Here is an 18,475-nt window from a genome sequence, read left to right as displayed (position 1 = left end):
AGAAACTGAGTCACTAAGAGGTTAAGTAACTTGCTCAGAGTCACTCATCAAGTGTCCAAGGCGAGATTTAAATCCAGCTCTGACATTCTCTGCCCTAAAGTTCCCCCCCCAGCTATGATTCTGTATGTTCTAAGTCCCCTCCCAGCTCTGACATCCCCTGTTCTAAGTCCCCTTCCAGTTCTGACATCCCCTGTTCTAAGATCCTTCCCAGCTCTGACATTCCCTGTTCTAAGTCCCCTCCCAGCTCTGACATTCCCTGTTCTAATGCTCCTCCCAGCTCTGGCATTCCCTGTTCTAAGATCCTTCCCAGCTCTGGCATTCCCTGTTCTAAGATCCTTCCCAGCTCTGACATTCCCTGTTCTAAGATCCTTCCCAGCTCTGACATTCCCTGTTCTAAGGAACCTCCCAGCTCTGATGGTGTCTGTCCAGGACCAGGACCAGCCCTGGCATGGTTTGACGTAAGATCCTAGGGCAGCTCGACTTCCTCAGTTACTCCACATCTGTGATTTAAAAACCAACTAACAAACCAAAGCCAAGCTGAGCTGGGCCCAAGAAGTCCCAGGCTTCTCTTCCCAGATCAGGTCCTGGGCTCCAGCTACTGTCAGCTTCCCCTCCTTGGTGATAGGTATGGCCTGGGGTGATGCCAGAGGCCTGAGTGGCTGGGGGCAGGTGGCCAGCCAGGCTAGTGGTCCTGGGGATGGCCATACTACTTGATGTCATTGTATATATCATTCACTCAAGATGCATCCTTGGCAGCATGATGATGGAGCAGGATGACTGCTGGACCCAATGAAGGTGGGAGCTGAGTTCAAATCCCCGCTCCTGGCACTTGCAAGCTGTGTGTGACCACAAGCCAGTCCTTTAACCCCAGGAGCCACATTTTCAGTAATAATTGCTGTGGTGCCTGGCTCTGCGGGACTATTGTTAGGTGCCAGCTATTACATTATCACTGGCTTTTTGGCTCCTTCCTGGTTGTCAGACCGCCCCCAGAGGATGGGGAAGGACTTGGAGAAACACTCATTTCTTTCCACGTTGTTCCTTGGCACCCAGTCTTGGGGGCTGTGGACAGACTCACCAGGTTCCCAGTGACACAGAAGGCCATTGGTACTACTCTCTTAGCTGGGGCCGTGGGATAAGTCACTGCCCTCTCTCTGGGTCTCCATTTCATCATCTGTTAGTTGAAGGGATTGGACCAGAAGGCTTATGAAGTCCCTTCTAAGTCTAACATTCTGTGTCTTTGCTCAAAGAGGTGTGCTGCATTAATGAAGAATGCATTGGAGTAAGCAGGAGGCCAGATCCTCCCCAGTGCCTAGCACAATGCTTGGCACATAAGAGGGGCTCAATAAATTCTGGTTGATGGCTTGATTGAAGGCCTGGCTCTGCTACTTTACTAACCCCAACTACCTCTGCAAATTTATCTCTTATTTACTTTCTTTCTTTACTCTACAGTCCAGGCAAATAGGCCTCCATGCTGTGCTTTACCCATGATGTTCCACTTGCCTCTCCACATTTCTGCTTCATCTGTGCCCCAGCCCAAGAAGACCCATCTTCCTCACCCTACCCCTTAGAATCTCCAATTTTCTTCAAAGCTCAGCTCCAGCCACTCTCCTACAGGAGCCACCCCAAGCTGTCAAGGCCTCCTCCACCAAATTACATGTCTCCCCAATAGAATGTAAGCTCCCTGAGGGTGGAAACTGTTCCATTTATTTTTGTCTTTGTGTATCTAACACTTAGCATAGCACTTGACATAGTATGAGTTGAGTAACTGGCTTGTCAATCGATTGGAGTCAAACGACCTAACTTTGGGATTCCAGCAACGTGACCCTGGCCAAGTGATTTCTCTTCTCTAGACTTGCTGGCCTCAGAGGTCCCTTCCCACCCTAGTTCTGTGATCCAGTGAGTTCCCTGAGCCTCGGTTGAACCAGATGGACTAGATTTCCTCAAATAGCCTTCCAACCCCAATTTCTGTGCTTTGTCCCCACAGCAGGCACGGTTCTAAACTCCAAGACCCTGGAAGTCCAGAGGGAAAGCCGAAGGAAGAGACGTCATTGGAAACCCCTAAAACCTGGGGCTGAGCAAGTACTCATTAACAAAGTAAGGACTTCCTTCTTGTTCCTCTGGGGGCCCTGGCAGCCTGTCTGTCGGCTTTTATAATCAGGAGGCTTTCCTCTTGCTGGCCACATTTTAAATGTCAGCCTGTCCAGCGCTTGGAGTAGAAGTGATTTTTTAAAATGAGTTTCTGAGTTATTATATGGAGACACCAAAGTTGGGAGCATTAACCTTTTTTTTCTCTGAGATTAATTTCTCTGAGAGATAAATCCAAGGCCTTTTATGGGCTCCACCGCCCACTGCTGCCCTTGACTTTGGCTGCTTTCCCCAAGCAGATGGGGAAACTGTGAGATTTCAAACCCAGGGTACGTTGGCTGGCTTTTATTATATCCTGTGGGCTTCTGGCTGTCTTCAGAGCTCTCAGGTGACATGTTTACTGGCCTGCGCTTAGGGGAAGTTGTTTCACAAATATCAAGGCAAGCTGGGGGCTCTGATGGTGAGTGTTAGCAGGACTGTGTGCCTACAAGTGTGTGTGTGTACTCATGTGTAGCTGTTTTTTTGTATGGCTGTCCATGTATGTATATACACATCTGCCTATAGGCTTATGTATGTTCATGTGCCTTTATGCACATGTGTCTCTATATCTGTTGCCTGAGACAGCCTGGGAGAAGCTCCATAGCAATGTGGAAAGAAAGAAAGAGAACTTTCCCTGGAGGCAGGGGATCTGCATTCTAATCCTGCAGCTCTCACTCCCCACCATGAGTGTGAATTATTTCATCCCCCTGAGACTCTTCATCTGTGCAATGAGGTTTGGACTAGCTGACCTATGAAGGCCCTTCCTTCCAACTCTATATGTAGGAGCCTCTATGAATGTGTGTGTGCATGTGTGTTTGCGTGTGTGTGTGTTTGTGTTTGTGTGTGTGTGTGTATCTCAGTCTTTGTACATGCTGCTGTCTATGTGCCTGTATCCATCTGTGTGTGTTCACATTCTCTATGTATGTGTGCCTTTGTGGAGAACATTTGTACATGTAGACCTGTGTGCCTGGAGGTACACACATGCACACACATGTGTACACACATGTGTTGAAAAAATGCAGGCATCAAATCCTTAGAAATATGGCTGGCTGAGAAGGCAGTCGTTAGAGACAGACAGTTGCTTCTTCTATGGAGCCCCCTGTCCTCCCCCAAGGACAGGGCCCTGGCCCCAGGAGCCCCAAGGAAAATTCCTGCCCACCTGGTTGCCTGCTCTGTATTCTCAGGTCTCTGCCAGCTCTGAAAGTCTGTGATCCTCTGGAGTCTTGAGCTAGGCCTGGGGGAGAAGCTAGATTCCTTGTGGCCTGCTCTGGCTGCCTCCCCTGGAACAGTCCCTCTTGGACCCCTCCCCACAGGAGGTCCCTATGAGCAGGGCCCAGAGCACTCTGTTCCTTTGCAGCCAAACGGCAGGAATACTCAAGCCCAGATGCCCATTCTGTCTCCAGATTTCATATATGTTGGTTTCCTCCTTGGTCAGTCAGACAACCTCAACCCCATGAAATTACTGTATTTGCTCAAAAACAGCACTTTGTCGTGGGAGGTTTGAAGGCATCTTAGGAAGACAGTGACTGGGTGACCCAACAAGGGGGCAAATCTGAGGGATCCCCAGGGATTGAAAGCACCAATAGGTTTCTTAGAGTCCACCAGACTAAACATTCTCATTTGACCAAAGAGGGAATTGAGGCCCACGCCGGGGAAGCCATTTGTCCAGGTCCCACAGCTGGTCAGTATTTGCATTAGAATTCAAATCCAGGTCCCAGGACTCCACTGATCTTTTCTTTCTAATGCACTGGGGCCACCCAAGCTCTGAATTGGCTTAGAATGAATAGAAGGAGCTGGAGGAGCCCAAAGCCTTCTTCCTGGCTTAATAATGTTGGCTCCCCTCAGCCACTAAGAGTGTGGGCTAGCAGTCAAAGCTCACTTTCTGCAAAGCCACCTCAGACACTTGCCGAATTGTGTGATGTAGGAAGCATCTCTCCCCCTCTCTGGGCCTCAGTTTCCTTGTCTGTCAAATTAGGGGTTTGGGGCTGGTTGATCTCTTCAGATTCCTTCCATATCTAAATCCTTCATTCCTCTAGATTCACCAAGCTCCTTCAGTAAACAGAGACAGAGAAGTCAATTTAGGCTAAATGTCGAGGGAAAAAAGCTCCCTAATAATTAGACCTGGCCTAAAGTGGAATAGGCTGGCTTGGGTCCCTGCCACTGGACGTCTTCAAGCAGAAGGTGGATCAGCACATGCTGGGATGTTGGAAAGGGCATTCTTGGCCAGGGAAGGGTTGGGCTCGATGCCCTCTCACCTCAGAGGGCTTGTGGAACCTCTGCCAAGTGCAGGGCATAGCCAGGGGGTGGCACTGTGGAGAAATCTCAGTGATTCAGGAGTCCAACAAATGGTTCAGGATCTGAGAGGTCTATGGTGCCTAACTGGGAAGATAGGTGATTTGCCTAGGGACCCATAACCAGTGTGTGTCTGAGGAAGTACTTGAACCCAGAGCTGGCAGACTCCAAAGCTGCTGTGTGATGAGGCCTTTGTGATGCTTAAACTTTTGTTGTTGTGTTGTTCATTTGTTTCAGTCGTGTCTGACTCTTCATGAGCCCATTTGGGATTTTCTTGGCAAAGATATTGAAGTGGTTGGCCATTTCCTTTTCCAGATCATTTTACAGATGAGGAAACTGAGGCAAACAGGGTTAAATGACTTGCCCAGGGTCACACAGCTAGTAAGTGTCTGAGGCTAGATTTGAACTCAGGAAGATGTCTTCCTGACTTCAGGCCTGGCGTTGCTGTCCACTGCAGCACCACTTCGCCGCCCTGATGCTTAAAATAGGAAGTATAAAAATGGTATGTGTTGATATTCTTGATGTGAGTGAAAAGATATCCGTGGAGTCTGATGAGGAAGGGTCATTACTGATGGAGGTGGGAGGGATCAAGGAAGGCTTCCTAAGGGAGGTGGCATTTGAGCTGGGTTTTAAAGAGTAGGAAGGAATTCAGCAGTGGGATCCTAGAACCCTAGATCTAGAGCGGAAAGGGACCTCAGAAACCATCCCAGGGGTGGGGAACCTTCGGCCTCGAGGCCACCTCTGGCCCTCTAGGTCCTCAAGTGCAGCCCTTTGACTGAATCCAAACTTCACAGAACAAATCCTTTTATTAAGGATCTAATCCCTGCTCTAACCCAACCCCCTCATTTGGTGGAAAAGGAAACTGAGGCCCAGGAATGTCATAGGATCCTCAATCTCATGCTGAAAAGGATCTCAGAGGTCTAGTCTAGCCCTTATTTTACAGAGAAGGAAGCTGAGGCCCAGGGAGTTGAAAGAGATTTGTCCAAGACCACAAAGAGAGTCCTAGATATGGTGTTAGAAAGGACTGTAGAGGTCATCGGGTCCAACCCATTCATGTTACAGATAAAATCATCAGGGTACAAAGAGATAAGTGACTTGACCAGGGTCCTAGATCTAGGAAAGGTCTAAGGCAGGAAGTGAACCCCTGTGTTCCTGACTTCAGGCCTATGATCATCCTAACTCTCAGTGGTGCCCCCAAGCAAAGGGAGGGAGAAAGGGGAGGGGGAAATGGAACATCAAAGAGACAACTTCAGATAACCAGAAAACATTATAGGTGACACTCCAGGAGATTCCACCCCCCTTCCCCCACTCCCTCAGTCCCTGGGCCTTACAGAAAGGCGGGGGTGGGGGGGAACAGTAGTTTTTCCCCTCCCTGGCTTTTCCTCCATATCCTGTTTCCCTTCTGAGAAGTGTAGAACCCTGCCCCCCTCCCCATCAAAAACCAACTCAAATTTACTCCCGCCCCCTAAGAAGTTAAAATTAGCCCAGCTTTTCTCTTCTCTGGTGCTAGGTTGAGAAAATTAAAAAAAAAAACCCAAAACTAATTCATTAATTACTTGATAACTGTAAAATGCTTGAGAGGAGTTGGGGAGGGGTTGAAATTCTAAATCTGGCCCTAAGCCACTGGTTTTAGCACTTGACTGCAGGCAGCTGCGTCTTCCAGCCCTCATGGGGTGGGCTGGCTGGCCTGCCAAAGTGGAACTCCAAATAAATATCATGTCCCCTCTTAGAGTGGGAAGATTTGAGCTGTTCCCAGCTCTTCCATTCTCTCAACCTTCTCCCAATGTCGTGAAGTGACCTTGGGGTTGGTGAGCCACTTCACCTAAGAAGCTCCCCATCCCTGGAGGTTTGCAAGTGGAGGTTAGAAATTTAGTCTGGATTCCAAAAAACAACAACAAAACTTTCCTAATCATTTGACCTAAGTGAAATAGGCTGCCTTGGGTGGTAGTGAGTTCCCCATCCTTAGAAGTCTTTCAAGTAGAAACTGAATGCTCACCTCTCAGCATTTTTGGAGAGGGCATCCTTGATCAGGCAGTTTTGACAGTTTCTTTCCAATTCCGATGCCATGATTCTGGTGGGTTTTTTCTCTGTTGGTATTGAGAGGAAGCATAGTAGCATGGGTAAAATGCTAGGCCTGGAGTTAGCAAGACCAGAGTTCAAATCCAACCTCAGACACTTCCCAGCTGTGTGAACTTGGGCAAGTCATTTAACCTCTGTCTGCCTCAGTTTTGTCATCTGTAGAGTGAGGGATTTAGGCCCTTCCAGATCTATAGTCCTATGAGACTTGAAGGTTTCAGATGGTGTCTTGAGGAAGAGAGAAAATTCAACTTTTAAGCAGATTTTTCTGCCTATAAAAGTGGCCTCTCCCAAGGGCTGGTATCATGGGGTGGGGGGGGGGGCAAGTAGCTGGACCTGTGGACTCCAGAGTCAGGAGGGGTAACACTGACTTGTGTTTCTAGAGCACTTTAAGGTTTCCAAAACACTTTCCCCCAACAGCCCCCTGGGAGGTAGAGGGAGTATGAGGATTATTGACTCTATTTACAGAATAGGAGACTGAGGCTTAGAGGAAGTGACTTGCTCAGGGTCACACTGCCAGTTAGTGGTATGACTACAATGAAAACCTCCCAGGTCAGGGCTGACTTTATTATAGGGATGATTAATGATCCAATGGTTGTGCTTTGGGGGCAGTTGTCAGACTTGAGAGATGGCTTAGGCAAAGCAGCCAATATTTGGGTTCCAGTCCTAGCTCTATCACTTCTGGTCCTTGTGACCCTGGACCTTCAGCTTCACCTTCCTCCTCTGTAAAATGGATCTGAGGTCCCTTTCAGATCTAGGTTCTATGATAGGTGATGGATTCTTTCTCCAGTGGTTTGGGGAAAGGGGCAGGGGGAATTAATCTGCTGTGGCACGACCACTCTGAACATCAGTTTACTGCTCTGTTAAATAGGTCTGATGGTAATTATACTTGGGGCAGCTGGGTGGCACAGTGTATAGAGCACCAGCCCTGGAGTCAGGAGGATCTGTGTTCAAATTCAGCCTCAGACACTTGACACTTAATAGCTCTGTGACCCTGGGCAAGTCACTTAACCCCATTGCCTAGTTAAAAAAATAATAATAATACTTGGAGTAGCTACTTCGGTGCAGGCTTGTTGGGAGGCTCAAATGAGATTATGGATATCAAGTGTCCTGTAAACACTTTTGGAGCCATTACTGGCCTTCCTCAGAGTGAATAATAATGGCTGATTTGTAACAGAGGAGAAACTGAGGCCTGGAATTCAGGTCCATGGTTTCACAGAATCACTTACTGCCTTTCTCACCCTGAGTATCTGTTGTCAGAGCTCTCACCCTCCCTGAGGCAAAGTTGATGTCAGAGATTTGTAAAGCACTAGCACACAGTAGGTGTTTAATAAATGCTTATTCTACTCCCGTATTGAGTAGGGAGGGATTTGGAGAATGGGGGGCCTTCCCGGCCTTCTGAAATCCTCCTGTGTGGACATTACCTGTTCAAGCCGTTCTGAAGATGCTGATGGAGGAGAGCATTGGCAAGGATGGTCTGGGGCAAGCCTGGGGTCTTCACTGTACTTTGGCATTGGGTAGCTTGGCATTGAGGATAGCCCTGAATTTGGAAGCAGGCGTCTGGGTTCAAGTCCTAGCTCTGCCACTCTCTAGCTGTGTGAGCTTGGGCAAGGCTTTTGTCTCCTCTGGGCCTCAGTTTCCTCCTCTGTGAAATGAATGGATTAGACTCAGTGGCTTTTGGCATCCCTTCCAGTTCTTAGTCCTAGAATCCTCTGGTCACTTCAATTCAGGAGACATGATTAAGCACCTACTATGTGGGAAAGAGAAAGGAGGAGACAGAAGTTAGTTTTGGTGCTGGGGTCCATTGATCCTGCTTGGTATAAGCCCACCCTACCTAGAACTGCCAAGAACAGGGCTGACCTGGCTGGGCTGGTCAGCACAGGCAGGGAGCTGTCCACAGCTGAGCCCTTTGAGGTAGATTCCAGCCTCGAGTTCTCTCTAAGGCCCTTAGAACACACAATTAATTAACTTCACAGGGAATTAAGAGTCCGACCTTATTTTACAGAGCAGGAACCTACAGGTCCTGAGAAGCTTAAGAAGCCCTCGGGCGGGAGGTAGGAGGTCCAGCAACAAGAGGTTATAGTCTTTTGCTGACCCCTGGATGAAATTCCTGGAAATTCTAAGCATCCTCATGGCCTAATTGTGCCTTTCAGCTGTTGACAGGTGTGCATGGTGGCCATGACTTGGCGGGGTAACAGCTTTGACAGGCTTCAGTGGCTGTGATGTCTATTAGGAAGTTAGCACTGGGTGTGGATGGGAAGCAGGCCCCGGAGAACTCAGTGCTTGGTGATGACTATTCTCTCTCTGTCTCTCTGTCTCTGTCTCTCCTTCCCCTCCACCCTCCACCAACCAAAGGCTGCTCCACTCTTACTTTTGTTCCTTTCTTCTCTTTTGGTTTCTTCAGCTTTTTCTATCCAACCTTGTCTCTGGCATAGAACTGCTCATTCCTCCATCTTGCTCATTCTTTCTGGGCTCTGCACCCGGATTTACTTTTTTCTCTTTTATTCTTCTGAATCTTTTCACTTTGACTTTCTCAATCCCCCTCCACTTTTCTCCCTCTCTTCCTTCCCCCCTCTGTCCTACACTTTCCCTTTCTTCCCTTCCCACTTCTCCTCTGCCTCCAATCCCTCCTCCCTCTTTTCTCTCCCCCTGCCCTCCCTCCACCCCTCCTCCCCCCTTCCTTTCCCATTCCTCCTCCCTCCCCTATCCCTCCTATCTCTTCCCCCTCCCCCATCCCTCCCCTCCTTCCCATTCCATCTCCCTCTCTTTGCTCTTATTCACCATCCCTCCCAACCCCCATCCTCCCTCTACCTGCAATCCCCCATTCTTCTCCTCCTCTCTTGACATCCTGTACTCTTCCCTCTTTCTCCCTGACCCTCTGCTCCCCTCTCCCTCTCCCCACCCATCCCCTTTCCCCCCCCCTTCTCCCTCTTCCTCTTCTCCCTTCTCTCCCATCCCTCCCTGGGCCTCTTTCTTCTATCCTTCTCCCATTATCCCTCCCTCCTCCCCTTATACCTTCCCCCTTTCATTCCCCATCTCCTTGGATCCTCCTATCTCCCTTTCTCCTTCCATTCCTCCTCCCTCTAACTTCTCCCATTACCCTTCTCCCTCCCTTCTCCCAAACCCTATCTCTCCTTCATTCCATTTCCCTTCCCCCCTCCTCCTGTTCCTTCCCCTTCTCCTTCCTTTCCTCCGTTCCCAGGCCATCTCCCTCCTCCTGTTCCTCCTCTCAATACCTCTGCCTCCCCCCATGCCTCCTCTCCCTTCTCCTTCTAGTTCCCTCTCTCCTACCCTTCTATTTCTCCTTTCTCTTCCCCATCCCATTCTCTTTTCCCTAATGCCATTACCCCTCTCTTTTTGCCCTCCTCTATCCATCCAGCTTGCCCCTCTTTTCTCTCTCCTCTCTCCCCCCGGATCTCGCTTTCTTTCTGCTTCGCATTAGGGCCTGCAGAGCAGAGAATGCGCCCAGAGATTGCCTGCCCACCTGCCTGCCCTCAGGGCCCACCCACCAGTACCATCATGCCTCCTCCCAAGCTCCAGACTGCTTGCTTGCTTGCTTTGTTTTTACCATCACCCGCAGGAGCAGAGGACATTGGACCTCTGAGAGGGGCAAGAAGGGCCCGGGGCGAGGATAAGCCACTTCTTGAGGCCTGGCCAAGGACAGCCAGCCCAGCACTCACCAGCTACAGCTCAGCGTGTTACTAACCAACGCAGGGACCCATGCAGCTGTTGGCTAGCCTGTCTTTCCATCTCCAGGGTTCATTTCTATTACATTGGAATGGAATAAAAGTATCTAAACAGCTTGTGCACTTCCCCTTTCTAGAGAATGAGGTTCATCTGGACAGCCCTGCCAGAGGCATCCACATTACAGCCTGGCACTTGGTGGAGGGCACCAACTGAGGGGGATGTTGGGGAGGACTTGGTGGGGATGGGGTAGAGGAGTGACAAAAATGGGTTAGATGTTGGGAGGGGAAGATCTGGGAATTGCCAGTGGTGGGAGAAGGGGTAATAAGGGAGGGGGATTAGGAAGACCTCCCCTCCCTCATTTCTGTGCCCTAAGGTCCCTTCTATCCCATGTTTTAAGGGCCCTCCCAGCTCTGACACTCCATTGAAAAGGTGCCTTTTATTTTTGACATTTAGGTCCTTAGGCCCCTTCCAGCCCTGGCAGGCTGATTCTTACAATTTTCTGAGAGTATCTTGTTCTGTAACTTATATAACATCCTTCATTGGGATTAGTGGTGCTACCTCACTGTGGCAGAATTCTTAAGGAGACAGTCCATCTCGGGCTGCCCTGTAAATCAGCATGACTCAACCCCCTCTACAGACCAATCCCCAGTCCTCCCCCACGGTGGGCCACAGTATGCCCCCACATTAAGCCTGTGCCTGCCATCCAATCAGAATTGTTCTCTGGCTCAGCTGGACTGGGGCTGGGGGTGGGAGGACCACTGTTGCCCTGGAGAAAATGCAGAGGCTTAGCTGAGCTTCAGGGAGCCCCAGCTGAGAGCCATTTGGTTCAGAGGGAAGCTGCGTTATTTTAGAGGAGAACAAATAGTACCGGTAATAAGATGATGATTACCAATAATAATAATTCACACTTCAATACTGGTGCAATGCCAGCAAGCAGCAGCAAGTACAGACACTCAGACACTTTTGGTGGTACATAGACTGGGGCAGCCAAGAGATCTGATCTGGAGAATGGGTCAGCAGTCACAGAAGCGCAATGTTTCAGACTGGGAAGAGCCTTTAAAGGTCCTCTAGGCCAACCTGACGCTGAATAGGAATACCCTCAATAGCATTCCTGACAACTGGTCATTGGGTCTCTCCAACACTTCAGTTGATGGGGAACTCGCTGCCTTAAGACATCCTCTTCCATTTGGAGACATCTTAAATTATGTTGTTCTCCCCCTTCCAAAAAGCAAGCCTGAATCTGCCCTGTATCTGAATCTCTCACCCCTGTTTGTAACTTCTGGGGCCAGAGGTGGGGAACCTGCAGCCTCTAGATCCTCAAGTGCGGCCCTTTGACCGAATCCGGACTTTACAGAACAAATCCCTTCAAATGTCAGCCTTTCAAAACTTGAAAATAGCATGAGAAGCGATGGTGATCAGTCCTAATAGCCTCTCGCCCAGGGTTATAGCTGCTGGTGAAGTGGTGTTTGAAGATTGTCTACGGCTTGCAAAGAGGCAAGGTAATACAGTGGCTAGAGATCCAGCCTTAAAGCCTGGGAGCCTTGGGTTCAAGTTGGGCCTCTGCTGCATCCTAGGTATGTGACCTGGGAGGGCAAGTGGCTTCACCTCTGGGTGCAGCTCTCTAGGCAGCTCACTCAGACTGGGAGTTGCAGAGGTGGTAACAAACTGCATCGGAGAAAGGAATTTCCTTACCTGGAATTCAAAATAACTTCACAGGCCCAGTCCCCATCCTATTGTGGATCACAGAGCTTCTTTAATGACCTCAAACTTCTCCCCAAAACAAAGGCTTGTCTTTTCACTATCAGTATTCTCTCTAGAGATGGGTTGAGTGCCTGCCTCAGTTCTATCCATGCCTCTACTTCTCCCGAGAGTACTTATAGGAGGGCTGTGAGACATGGACCACACCAGTTTCCCAAGTACTGAAAATGAATATCACACAGAGGGCAGCGGTGAGACACACTGTGGGTGGCAGCCAGCTACAGCCCAGAACCAGTGAGGATTTTAAGGATGTCATGAGGGAAGCAGATGATAGGAAGAACAGATGGTCCAGTCACATGGTGAGGGTGAGAGATGACAGGCAGACAGACCCAGTGCTTCTCTGGTACCCTTGTCTTGTCAGGAGAAAGTGAAGAAGTCCTCTAGCATCAGGGGGTAGACCCCCTGTCGTGACCTTTGGGGAGGACGTGGACAGCAGCCACCCAAGGTGGGAAGGCAGGCACATGGTTGGAGGAAGGCACATTGAAGATCAGGGACCTCCCCGGTGCATTGGAGTAGCTGAGGTGGAGATTGAGGATGGAGGAAGATGATTCATACCCATCTAGCCCCAGTGACCATGGATCTGCTTGCCAAGGATGATGATACGCATCCAAGAACATTTAGGCTCTCCTGGTTCTGTCACTCCTGAGCTCTGTTGACTTTGAATAGGTCATTCCCTCTCTCTGGATCTCAGTTTGTTCATGGGTAAGCTGAGGGAGTCAGATTGGATAAGGGCTAACAGCCATCCATTCCAACTCTAGCCATTCTGTGGCACAAGGCTATGCTTAGGTCTGTTATTTTCTCTTTTACAGTCCCTGATGGCCCCTATCAGTCTATGTTCTAAGAGTCTCTGAGCACCACCATTTTCTAAGGCCCCTTCTTGCTCAGATATACTGTGTACAGTACATATACTGCCCTTTTGGCTCTCATTGTTCAATGACCCAGTGTTTGGAGGTCTCCAGTTTTCCCAATGCCCTCTATTCTAAGGTTTCTCCTAGCTCTTCATTCTGGCTTCTAAGGTCCTTTCCTCCTCTGACATGTAGGTTCTAAGGTCACTTCCAGCTCTGGCATGGAATCCCAAGTAGGGAGACTTAGTGCCAAGAGCCAGCCCTAGGACTGAGTCATACTGGCAAGCCAAAGCCCTCCAACTGAAATGACTTGCCCAGAATCACACAGCTAATAAGTATTTGAGGTCAAATTTGAACTCAGTTTTCCCTGACTCTTAAGTCCAATGCTCCATCTTTTATACCACCTAGCTCTTACATCATAGACTGATTTAGAACTGGGAGGGATCTAATAGGACAAGAAGTCCAACTGCTACATTTCACAGATGAGGAAACTGAGGCAGACAGAGGTTCAGTACCTTGCCCAAGGTCACACAGCTGGTAAGCATCTGAGGCTGGATTGGAATCCAGGTCTTCCTGATTTCAGGTCCACTTTCCTATCCATTACACCTATGGCCAGGGGGCCCCAAACCAGAGTCATACGTAATTGGGAAATATTTAACAAAATAAAGAAAAATAAAATAAGGCATAAATAATGTTAGTATATGGTTTTCTGAGTCAACATGTGCCCACAGAGGACCCTACTCCTGTGGAGTCTGGTGGCCCCTGCTCATATTATACCAGGTGTACCTCAAAGACAATGGTAAACGAAAGGGATGCTTCTGACATTGTTAGAGCATCTTGTTAGGGGGCCAACATCTCTAGTTCAACCTAGTTTACTTTTCTCTGTCCCTCAGGCACAGACTGTGACCCTAACCTCAGCCTGCCATGAACCAAGTGCATTCCATTGGTCTCAGATGGGTATGGGAATGAGCCTGAATAGGTAATTCAGCCTGCTGTCCCTTCCCAGAAAAACAACTCCCAGCATCACCTTATTGATGTCAGATGGGCAGGCCAGACTGAAAGTGATGAGCCCCCTGGAGCTCAAACCTTGGCTCTGACACTTGTGACCATGGGCAAGTCACTTCCCATCTCTGCACCTCAGTTTCTTCATCTGTGAAGTGGGGCTGATAATGTCTATACTATCTGTTGGGAGGAAAGCACTATAAAAATGTGAGTTGTAGTCCAGCACATCTGTGTGGAATTGTAGGCACTGTCAAGCAGGAAACACTGGAGTGCAGTGGAATCTTTTGGTGGAATTGAGTTCTCATCACCGAGGAGATATTCTCATCCCCTTTGTTCCTCTCTGGTGCCATCCTTTGCATTGCTTCTTGTGTCCAACTCATCTCGGTGATCTATGCTGCAATCTAGCTCTGCTCACTATGTGTCTTTCCATTGGCCTTTGGGTGACTTGTAATTTGGATTCTTCAGAGGAGGTGGTGTTCCATGACTTCTAGCCAAACAGCATGACTGGGAGAATATTGCTTTTAAAAAGGTGGGCGGGCTAAGTGACCTCGAAGGTCCCTTCTAAGAGCTCAGAATCCATGATCCTATGAATTTTGTTTCACAGAGTAACTCAAGGGCATTGACATCACTGTACACTCTTCTGTATAGTCAGACGGCTTTCCTCCTCTTATTCTGTTATTGTCCATTTTCTGTGTCTATGATACAGGTACCAATTGGCCAATTCTCTGGGTGGACCATCGGATGGCATAGCATAGGCATTCTTCATCCACATGGTGGGATAGTTAGGATGAATTCTTTAGAGTGCTGAGCATCTCTCTGAAGAGGAAGACCTCCAGTCAATATCAGATGCTTGTGTGACCCTGGGCAAGTCACTTAACCTCTTAGTGCATAGGCAACTCTGTATGTTGCCCATGGCTGATATGGCTATATGTTTTGCATGATTTCACATGTAAAATTGATATCACATCGTTTGCCTTCTCAGTGGGTGGGGGAGGGGTGAAAGGGTGGGAGAGAATTCCCAACTCAAAAATTCTTAAATGAATGTTAAAAGTAAATAATAAATAATAATTTTTTTTTAAAAAAAGACTATAAGTTGCAGAACAGGTGCCAGCCTCCATCAGTAGAAGAAGTCTGCTTACCAGGCATTCCCTTTAGAAGTGTCAAACATGTGACCTTCTGGCTTTTGTGGCCCACCGTACTTGTGAGTGCCCGAACCAGATTAAAATGGAATATGTGGTTTTCAAAGTTAATATGTGGCCCACAGGGATCCTCATGCACAGCTTAGCGATCCCCTTTCTATTTGAGTTTGACATCATAGCTCAATACCAATGAAGTGATAGGTCTGGGTGAGAGACAGAGAAATGGATTTCATTTAGGAGTCTCTGCAGTGTCCCTGGCCTTGCACATTATCCCCACAAACAAGGACACCTTGAGGACCTCACCATCCACTGGGAATCCTCCCTCTTTAACTTACACGCTGCATGAGGCATCTTCTGTGACAGTGATGAACAGCTCTGATGAGCATATCTCTCTCTGGTTTATTCCTTGTTTAATATCACTAATTAGAGAGTCATTAAACCGTACTCTACATTGTTATGCCAATGTTGTATGAGAATCTTACAGATGCCATTTTGTTCTCCCAGATCAGATTGATTACCCAACAAACAATAAGGACAACTCGACGGTGTGTTTTCTGTGCCCTTCCAGACAGTTGTGGGACTGGAAAAATGTACTCTGCCAGAGACTTTTTATTTGGGAAAGCCTGCCTCTTCCTAGCTTGTTTCTTCAAGGCTAGCTTCAATATATGTATAGATGGTGCTTGTAAAGAATTCCTAGTGATAAGAAAGTAGGTGTATGGATTGGCTGTTATTGATGTCTTAATTAACTTATTTTTAAAAACATTAATAGTAATTCATCCCCCCCCCCAATCATTTGGTTTATTGGGAATCAATCCTTCAGCACCTTCAAAATTGTATTGCCTCCAGCCCAGACCTCTTCTGGATACACTTGGTCTGTTCCAGCAGCTCTTTCTATCTTTATTTTCTTTAGTATAATTTCTCATCCTTATTCTGGGGAGCGGAGGAGTGGAGGGGGGGGACCATAAAGTTAGAGTCCAGAAGAGTCCACACTTTCACTTGTGGATAAAGTAATTTCTTATAGAAATCTATACTGATTCTTTCTTTCTTTCTTTCTTTCTTTCTTTCTTTCTTTCTTTCTTTCTTTCTTTCTTTCTTTCTTTCTTTCTTTCTTTCTTTCTTCTTCCTTCTCTCTCTCTCTCTCTCTCTCTCTCTCTCTCTCTCTCTCTCTCTCTCTCTTTCTTTCTTTCCTTCTTGTCTGCTTTCTGTCTTCTCTCCAGTTTCAACTTTGGTATCTTGGCTGTTGGTATGATTTGGCATAATTGAGTCTCAGTCCAAACTTTCTATAAACTTGTATTTCTCTTCCCCCTTTTTTCACTGTTTTAGGAGGTGGTACTGCTGGAAACGTTCTACCATCCTCCTCTCAAAGGTTTTGCAAATGAGTTTATATTCTTAACTGATGTTGTCCTTGGCCACCATATCTCCTTTTTTGGTATGGAGATCCAGTGTTTGCTAGTTGAGGTGGTTTCTGGGGTTTTTTGACCTCTTTATATTAGTTATACTTTTGTAGGAGATGGTGGTAGTCTACCTTAATGCTTGTTCTTTTATCCATTTTCCATTTTTCAGCATTAATAGCATGTTTACAACAGTTTCAACTTGACTTCCTTAATGGCAAACCCTGTAGCCTCCTTTTTATTGTCCTTCTAATTGTGTTATTGCTTGTGTGATCTTTGTTCAAATAAATTGATGGCCTGACTGTACATAGAGAGCTAATTGGAAAACGGCTTACATTGGTAACCACTTGTTTACCGGCTGTTAAGAAATAGTCGATTTCATATTTTTTCCCCTGGTCTTCTTTGGGGTTTACCCAGTTCTCTCCATGAAGATTGTATTTTCTGTGCAGTCTGCAAGCCCTTGATTCCTTTCATTTAATGATCCTGGGCCGTATTTTCCAATATTTTTCACGGTCCTTTCTCTGCTCACCTACATCTTGAAGTCACCCTAGGTGGGAAAAGATATGATGGGCTTCATTTGAAAGATCTAATTGAGTTTGTCATAGATTCTTCCACCTCCTTCTCCATTGCAACATCTGCTTATGTCTAAGCCGCTGCTATCTTCATGGCAGTCTTTTTGCTTACACTGATCATAAACACTATGAGACAAGATGAATCAGCAAGCCATGTGATTACAATGTATGTCTCTTCTTGCTTTCGGAAGCCAGTCTTCCATATAACTGCAGCCTTCTTATGTCTTTGAGTTTCATTTATAGTGAAAATGTCCATATTGATGTGACTCAGTTCCTGTAATAGTAAGTTGGCTCCCTGGCCATTAGACAAGGATCTCATATTCAGAGTCATCATGGTATGTCCATAGATCCAGGGTGCAGAAGAAAAAGAGAGGGGCCTAGGGCTGATGGCCAGTTGGTGTTTTCCTGTGTTTCATGGCCAGAGGTGATGACCTAGTGACCAGTTTACTGATGATCAGCCTCTGTTTATGGATTTATCTGTTTCCTGTTTATCAACATCATTTTACTGATGATCAGTGCTTAGTTAGGCTGGTCTTTGGCTTTGTCTGACACCTACCTAAAAAGCCTTTCCAGCCAGGTGAGAGACTGCATCTTCTCACCTCCTGCTGCCCAAACCTTCAAAAGCCCACTGTCCCCATGCCACAAGAAAGCACTGGAGAAGGGCTTGTATGGAGGGAGAATAAAGTGGGAAGAGCTTTGAACTTGGAAGCAGAGGGAAGAGTTTCAATCCTGATTCTGCCCCTTAGCTGCTGTATGACCCTGGGTATAAAAGCTTGGTCTCAGGAGGAGGGGTACATGTACCAAAGAGAAGCAAATTAGGCCCGGTGTCAAGAAATCCTTCCCAGCAATGAAGGCTGTGCCCAAGTGGGATGGGCTGAGATTGGGAATGCTGTCGAAGGGATTCTGGTTCTGGCCCCTCAGGGCCCTTCCAACAGAGATTCTGAGATTTGGAGGAGCCATTGAAGAGGAGCCTCAGTTTCTTCATCTGTAAAATGGAGACAGTAACTTATGCACTATCTACCTCACTATCTGCTCAAAGATGCTTTTGTAAACTACAGAACCCCAGAAATACACAATATCCTCATTGCTGAGATCTGAACACCTGTTATTAGCTTTGATGGTGAACAGGTAGAATAATCAGGTGGCAGCTTGGGGAGGAGGGAGGGAGGCTGAGGGGAAGGCAAAGCAGATGGTAAGGGGGCATCTTGGTGAAAACTGAGCCAGAGAGGATTCTTCTGCAGCCTTAGCTCTTGCAAAGAGCTCTCTTCTTAATGAAAGAAGGGGGGGAAAAAAGGTCCTTTCTGCACTGAGGCTTTTCCTACCTGCTAATTACCTAAAGGAAATGAGATAAAATATCCATTATTCCAAAATGAAGTGCTTTCTTCCTATCTGAAGGGCCAGGGAAGTAATCATGCTGTGTTCAGACCAGCTTGACCCGAAACAAAAAGAGGGTTGTGGTGGGATGACGTGCAGTTTGAGGAGTTTGAAATTCAAAACCAGCCTAGTTTCCTATGACTCAGGACTTTACCAGGCTGAGATGGAATCCTTAGGCTTTGGTGAGGTACAAATGACTTGTAGTCAGAGGAGTT

General features: G+C 47.5%; 1 protein-coding gene across 3 annotated transcripts in view; it reads left to right on the top strand.

The window, feature by feature from the left end:
- Window positions 1-18,475, top strand: part of ARHGEF9 (Cdc42 guanine nucleotide exchange factor 9) — a 286,032-nt gene that overhangs the window by 56,010 nt on the left and 211,547 nt on the right. For all 3 annotated transcript variants that reach the window (XM_078148017.1, XM_020979676.2, XM_020979675.2), the window contains one exon: window positions 1,985-2,094. In XM_078148017.1, coding sequence (XP_078004143.1) covers window positions 1,985-2,094 — 110 coding nt within the window. The remainder of the gene's footprint in view (window positions 1-1,984; window positions 2,095-18,475) is intronic.

This window comes from Phascolarctos cinereus, unplaced genomic scaffold (genome assembly GCF_003287225.1).
Source record: "Phascolarctos cinereus isolate Bilbo 61053 unplaced genomic scaffold, phaCin_HiC Scaffold_8;HRSCAF=390, whole genome shotgun sequence".
Taxonomy (NCBI): Eukaryota; Metazoa; Chordata; class Mammalia; order Diprotodontia; family Phascolarctidae; genus Phascolarctos; species Phascolarctos cinereus.
Note: the sequence above shows the minus strand (reverse complement) of the source record. Positions and strands in the feature narration are given on the sequence as shown.